Source organism: Emiliania huxleyi (assembly GCF_000372725.1).
Source record: "Emiliania huxleyi CCMP1516 chromosome Unknown EMIHUscaffold_1389, whole genome shotgun sequence".
NCBI lineage: Eukaryota > Haptophyta > Isochrysidales > Noelaerhabdaceae > Emiliania > Emiliania huxleyi.
Genome location: NW_005201203.1, coordinates 1 through 7,200, shown reverse-complemented (window position 1 = coordinate 7,200; position 7,200 = coordinate 1). Strand labels below are relative to the sequence as shown.

Genomic DNA, 7,200 nt, shown 5'->3' with positions numbered 1-7,200 from the left:
GAGGGAAGGAGGCGCCGCCGCCCGGCGAAGCGAGCGGCGCCTCGGCCCATGGCACCCTCCTCGAGGGCGAGCCGGGAGGGAGCGGGCAGCCGGCGTCCATTGCCTGTGGGGAGTCCATCCCCTTGGGGCAGCAGACAGCGGCGTCGAGGAAGCAGCGGCCGCTTCGTGGGGAGGCGTGGGGAGATCCCGCATCTGGTCCTCGAGATACGGGGAGGGTGTGGGGAGAGAGACCTCCCCGCGCGTCCAGGCCTCGAGATGTGGGGCGTGGGGGGAGGGCTCCCGCCTCTGGACCTCGAGATAGGGGGAGATACGGGGAGATACGGGGAGAGATTCCGCATCTGGGCCGTCATCGCCGCGCTCGCTTCGAGACCGCCTCGCTGCTGCAGCGGCAGCAGCCGCGCGCACGGCGTGAGGGCGAGGACGAGACGTGTGCACAGGTTCACTGTGTCGCGGCCGAGCGGCGCCTAACGATGGAAGGGAAGGAATGCGCTGGTGACTTCTGAAACTGTGCACTGGTTGACGGTCTCGCGGCCAAACGGCGCCGTGGCAGCGCCGTCGGCGGCGCACCCGGAACCTGAAGATCGGATCCGTCGGAGGGACGGGCGGTCGGCTCCTGCGGCGCCGCCCCCTATGAGTGAATCATGGACTCCTTCATTGATCAATTGATGAGGGACGAGGGTCCGCTCCTGCGGCCCCGCACCACCTCTCTCCTCCGCCGCCGCCCCTCCGCCCTGCGCTGCTGCGGCGGCGGCGGAGGGCGGGAGGGAGCGCCGCTGCGGCCGTCCCGAGCGCGCGCCGCGCGGGGGCGGCTGCTCGCGCGACTGTCCGATGAGCGAGGCGAGCGGCTGGCGGAGGGAGTGCGCTCTGCGCAGCAGCAGCTGGCACTGCAACCCGACAGACGGTAGGTCGTCGTGCGCGAGGAAGGCGAGGCAGAGGGCGCGGAGCCTACATGGTGGGGACGCCGGCGTCGGGGCGGGAGTGCGGTGTCGTGCAGAGGGTGACGGTGTGGAGAGGGATGCGAAGGCAGTGAGTACAGCCGAGCCACGCGTCCGTCCTCTCGAGCGCAGGCCGGGAGACATGAGAAGACATGAGCACGGATCCCGCTTCTAGCGCACGAGCTCGTGCAGCGCGGCGAGCTGGAGGGGCTTGAGGGAGGGGACGTCCTCCGCCTCCCACCCGCCGCCGCCGGACGAGCCGACCCGCCCGCCCTCCCCCTCCCGCCTCTGTGGCGCCGGAGAGCCAGAGTCGGTTGTGCAGGACCGTGCGAGGGCGGGAGGAGCGAGGCCGGCGGCACGGCCGTCGGTCGGAGGCAGCGCCAGCAGCGGGTGCGCGAGGAGCAGCTGCACCTCCGCGTCCGCCCGCGCCTTGGCCACCCGCGTCCGCTCCTCGAGGTCCGCCGAAAGAGCCACCGAGGCACTCTGCGACGGCGGCACCGCCTCTGCCGCCGCCTCTGCCACGGCTTCTGCCGCAGCGAGCAGCTGCAGGTCGCCGGTGCTGAGCGAAGACTGCCGTGAGGGCATGGCGGCCGCCATCAGAAAGAAAAAAAACCGAGCTTCGACCACGCCGAACGTACTGAACGTAGAGCCGAGCGGGAGGAAGAGGGGGAAGACGACTCCGAGGAGGACGAACCAGTGGAAATCCCGTTGTCAGCCGTCACGATGCACCCGAAGGGACCACAGCGCCGGCATCATCAGTGAGGGCACAAGTGTTCGAAGAGAGAGTGGACCTGAGCAATGATATGACTGGGTGGCAAATGATCGCAGTGGGCGTCAGAAGACTCGTCCTTGCGCGAGGAGAGCTCGATAGACTCGAGGGGCCAGGATATGCAGCGAGGAGGGCGGAGCTGCGCCGAAAGGCGAAAGAAGCCGCGAGAACAAGGGACCGGCAGGAGGCGGCGGCGCCGCAGAACGAAGCAGAGGAGAGCGACGCGACAGAAGAAGAAGAGACAAGGGAAAGAACGACGAGAAGGGGGCGACCGCGAGGTGGCATGAAGGTCGCAGCGAAAATCTGCGAGAGACTGCGAAGAGAGATAGGAAGAGGCGGACGCCCAAGGGTGGGCGACGGCTAGCGCATCACACCCCTCTCCTTAAAATCCCTGTGTGGTGGCGGCGTGCCGTCCTCCCATCCCTCCCTTGGGTTGTCCGTTTTCTTTCTTTTCTTTTTTTCGAGGTTCTCGTCCCGCGTCCACCCATACCGTGTTGGTGTCCAGTCTGAGCCCGACTGTTGTTCATCTTTCTACATACATACATATTCTCGAGGTGGATATCCTTTGGCCGCGTTGGTTGGGTAGTGAGGATTGGTGTGACGCGATCCACGCAGGCGTGTTTTCTGGCGGCCGACCGTCAGTGCGCGGAGTTGCCCCTTCTCCCTCCGACTGACTGCCCCGGCTAGTTCCCGAGGTCGTCGGGTGTGACCCCTGCGTCCCCCGAGACCTAGCGCGGGTGGGTTGGAGGGGGGCTCGCTGCAGGGAAGGGCGGTGTAAGAAGCCGATCCCCGTAGTCCGCCCCGCTCCTCCCCATCGGGCCGCATGAGCGGCCACGCCTCGCAGATTCGTTTATCGCGCCTGGATCAGGCGCGCGGGGCATCCCCCGGGTCGCTCGACCAGCGATCCGAGGAGTGGCCGCTATGAGAGGGAAAGAGCGGGGCCCCGACATCTCCTTCAACTACTACCCGCAGGCGGCGGTCAAATTCACCGACTTCCCTCACCACCTCGCAAAGACCATCGAGGGCGACACAGCAGAGGCGGACGCGCTGGTCTCGAGCGCGTGGGATCACAAGAACATCGCGCTGCTGGAGCCGACGTCGACGTGCGGCACGGCGCAGGGCGATCAGGCTTGGGGCATCTCCGCGCACTCCCTTCTTATAGAGAGAGTCCAACCACCGAAGCAGGGGGCGCGAAACCAAAGAAAGCGATCGAAGTCGAGGCCCCGCTTCGGTGACGCACTCCCTTCTTATAGAGAGAGTCCAGCCACCGAAGCAGGGGGCGCGAAACCAAAGAAAGCGATCGAAGTCGAGGCCCCGCTTCGGTGACTCACGTTTTCCCTTCTCATAGAGAGAGTCCAGCCACCGAAGCAGGGGGGCGCGAAACCAAAGAAAGCGATCGAAGTCGAGGCCCCGCTTCGGTGACTCACTTCCTTCTTATAGAGAGAGTCCAGCCACCGAAGCAGGGGGCGCGAAACCAAAGAAAGCGATCGAAGTCGAGGCCCCGCTTCGGTGACTCACTTCCTTCTTATAGAGAGAGTCCAACCACCGAAGCAGGGGACCGCGAAACCAAAGAAAGCGATCGAAGTCGAGTCCCCGCTTCGGTGACTCACTTCCTTCTTATAGAGAGAGTCCAACCACCGAAGCAGGGGGCGCGAAACCAAAGAAAAAACAGAAGACACTCTAGCAAAGAAAGCAGGAGGCTCGATCGATTTTCGCCTAACCACCGAAGCAGGAGGCGCGAAACCAAAGAAAAGCGATCGAAGTCGAGTCCCCGCTTCGGTGACTCACTCCCTTCTTATAGAGAGAGTCCAGCCACCGAAGCAGGGGGCGCGAAACCAAAGAAAGCGATCGAAGTCGAGGCCCCGCTTCGGTGACGCACTCCCTTCTTATAGAGAGAGTCCAACCACCGAAGCAGGGGGCGCGAAGCCAAAGAAAGCGATCGAAGTCGAGGCCCCGCTTCGGTGACGCACTCCCTTCGTATAGAGAGAGTCCAGCCACCGAAGCAGGGGGCGCGAAACCAAAGAAAGCGATCGAAGTCGAGTCCCCGCTTCGGTGACGCACTCCCTTCGTATAGAGAGAGTCCAGCCACCGAAGCAGGGGGCGCGAAGCCAAAGAAAGCGATCGAGGTCGAGGCCCCGCTTCGGTGACGCACTCCCTTCTTATAGAGAGAGTCCAGCCACCGAAGCAGGGGGCGCGAAACCAAAGAAAAGCGATCGAAGTCGAGTCCCCGCTTCGGTGACGCACTCCCTTCTTATAGAGAGAGTCCAACCACCGAAGCAGGAGGCGCGAAACCAAAGAAAGCGATCGAGGTCGAGTCCCGCTTCGGTGACGCACTCCCTTCTTATAGAGAGAGTCCAGCCACCGAAGCAGGAGGCGCGAAACTAAAGAACTTGATTATTTTTTCTCTTCCTGTGTTAGTGCCAGTGCGCGCCAGCGCCAGTCCCGTGCCCAGTGCGGTGCGAGAGAGTTTGCTTGTAAAATTCTCTTCTTGAGCGCATCTCAGTCGTTCTTCACACGGCCATCGCAGAGCAGGTCGTGAATGAGCTTGCCTGTGGCGGGGGTGGGCGGGTGCACGGAGCTAAGTGCCTCGCCACCCTCGCAGGAGTCGCTTAGGCGGCTCCCGTGGTGTACCTGTGTTAGTGCCAGTGCGCGCCAGTCCCGTGCCCAGTGTTGTGCGAGGGAGTTTTGTTGTAAGATTCTCTTCTTGCGAGAGCCTTGACTTGTGAAATTCTCTTCTTGCCTGCTCTCCGCTGTATGCTGGGCGTCGCCGGCTGTCCTTCTGCTTCCCCAGCCTGCCGCCGCTCCGTAGCGCCGACAGCTATGTCGGTGCACACGGCCGCAGCGATCTGCGCTCGGCGACCGCTTAGCACACTTGCGCTGCACGTCGCTGCACCGGCTGCACACTCTCAAGACACGCTCGCCGGCGGCGCTATCCCCTCCGCCGCACCCACACCGCTGGAACGGACTGCGCCTCGGCGCCGCCGTCTCGGGCTGCGGCTGCCGGCACGGCGCTCGATCCGTCGAAGCCGCTCGCCTCGCTGCGGCGACGCTCCAGGTGTGCGCGGAATCATTATTATGGGATCCACCCCAGCGACCTCAGATCGTCGATTAACGCCTGCCCCTCCCTTCCCGCCGATCCACTAGGCGGCGCTGCCGTGCACTGGCGCCAGCGATCTCCGTCCACATCACGCACGCGCGATCGGCAGTCGAGTTACAACCCGCAGCTGTGCTGTGTGCGCGCGCACCACGAACCGTTGTTCGGCGATCTCTCGGCTCCCGCTCGTTGCGGGCGTGTGCTGCTCTCCACGCTCGCGCCTTGAATACGGCGCGGGGCACCCGGTCCCGCCGACGAATGTATCACACCTCTCGTGTCGCGTTTACGAGAGCCGGACACAGAGCCGCTTCATTGGTGTATGACGGTCTGGGTGCGTCTGTTCGGGCGACGTGTCTACTTTTTTCGGCGCAATCGTCTAAGTTCGCGTCTCGGGGGAGTGAGCGGACCCACACTGACATGAATAGTAATGACATGAAATTTTCTGCCAAGAGCCCGACTCGGGCAACGCGCGCACCCCGGGGCCGCGCCGCGCACCCGGCCCTTTTACCGTCGAGTCACGAGTGTACGACGGGGGCGCAGCACAGCGGCGGCCGCCCCACAGAGAGAGGCACGACCGCCGCTGTGCTGCCCGGCGTGCCAACGGAGTGGGCGGCGGGCGGCGGCGCGGCAAGCAGGGGACAGCTCGTGTGTGCGCGCGGTCCTTATCTCGGGTGCTCTCGGGTGCTCTTCGGTAATCTCGGGCGATCTCGCGCAGGAGGGACTCGTCCCGCGCTGCGCGCGCCTAATCTCGGTGATCTCGGCTGATCTCGGCTGATATCGCGCATGAGGATTCATCTCGAGTAATCTCGGGTAATCTCGGCTGGTCGAGCTCGGGTAATCTCGGCTATCACGACCTCGGGTAATCTCGGCTCATCACAGTCTCGAGTAATCTCGCGTAATCTCGGCGCATCGCGATCTCGGCGAGCCTCGGCAGATCTCGGCTAATCTCGCTCCGTGGACGAGGCTGATTAATTGACTAGAGGGGGTGCAATCAATTGACAATGTATTGATTAAAGCAATATCTCTGAGCCGGAGGAGAGGGAAGAGGAGAGGAGAGGAGAGGAGAGAGGAGAGGAGAGAGAAGAAAGGAGAAGGGGAGAGGAGAGGAGAGGAGAGAGGGAGGAGAGGAGAGGAGAGGAGAGAGGGAGGAGAGGAGAGGAGAGGAGAGGAGAGGAGAGGAGAGGAGAGGAGAGGAGAGGAGAGGAGAGGAGAGGAGAGGAGAGGAGAGGAGAGGAGACGAGAGGAGAGGAGAGGAGAGGAGAGGAGAGGAGAGGAGAGGAGAGGAGAGGAGAGGAGAGGAGAGGAGAGGAGAGGAGAGGAGAGGAGAGGAGAGGAGAGGAGAGCACACAGAGAGGAGAGAGGGAGGAGAGGAGAGGAGAGAGGAGAGGAGAGAGGAGAGGAGAGAGGAGAGGAGAGGAGAGAGAAGAAAGGAGAAGGGGAGAGGAGAGGAGAGGAGAGAGGGAGGAGTCGAGGCCTCGCCGCTCCTGCAGCAGCGCCCAGTCGACCCCGTTGGCGCCGAAGAAGGGGTGGTCGCGCAGGGTCGCGAGGCCGTCGGCGCCGAGACGGCGGTCCGGCAGGGGGTGCAGTAGCTCCACCACGAGCTCCACCGCTTCCGCCGAGAGGTGCCCCGCCTCCTCGGGCCACCGGATCGCCTCCGCGTCGGTGTGGTCGAGGATGTGCTCGAAGACCTGAGAAGATTTTGGAAGTGTTGAAGTGTAAAGCTTGCTTCTCGAAAGAAGTTGATCATGTCGGTGCGGCATGTCCGGAAGTGTCTCATAACTCGGAGATGGGACGCGACGATGGGACGCGACGCGCTATCGCTCTCTTTCTCAAGGCTCGTGCGGTCGGGTGTGTGCTCGAACACGTCTCTCCACCGTGCCCGCTGCGACAGGGGGGGGGGTGTGCAATCTCGGCGAGTCTCGGCGGATCTCGGCGGATCTCGGCGGGTCTGCACCTCCTCCACCGTGCCGCCCGTGAAGGGCGTGTAGCCGGTCAGCAGCTCAAAGGCGAGACAGCCGAGCGCCCAGAGGTCGACCTGGGAGGCAGGGGCAGCACCACCTCACTGCACGCTGAGCTGGTCGAGGCGCAGGGCCCCGCAGCTCCGCACCCCCCTGCCGTGCCGCTCCCCAAGCAGCAGCTCCGGCGCCATGTAGTCCGGCGTCCCAACCTTGGCGCGCAGCTCGGCCTGCTGCGGCATCATCGCCGACGGCGGCAGCGTCGGAGCCGCCCGCCCTTCCGCCTGCGGCGAGCCGCCGCCGCCCGGAGAGGAGGGAGGCGGGGAGCGGGGCGGCGGCGGCGCAGCGTGCCGAAGCGAGGCCGCCGCCCCCTCCCCCTCGGCCGCGCGGGCGGAGGCGTCGGGCGGCCGGCAAGCGTCGGCCCTCGTCGTGCCGTCGGGGGAGCCG

General features: G+C 64.6%; 1 protein-coding gene across 1 annotated transcript; it reads right to left on the bottom strand.

Moving 5' to 3' along the window:
* Positions 1–4,340: 4,340 nt before the first annotated feature.
* On the bottom strand, positions 4,341–6,998 carry EMIHUDRAFT_252585 (hypothetical protein; the record flags this gene model as incomplete). The annotated part of the gene is made up of 6 exons (XM_005788075.1): positions 4,341–4,550; positions 4,652–4,742; positions 4,800–4,864; positions 6,304–6,486; positions 6,753–6,833; positions 6,906–6,998. 6 exons carry the CDS (start codon positions 6,996–6,998, stop codon positions 4,341–4,343), a joined length of 723 nt encoding a protein of 240 aa, XP_005788132.1.
* Positions 6,999–7,200: the final 202 nt, after the last annotated feature.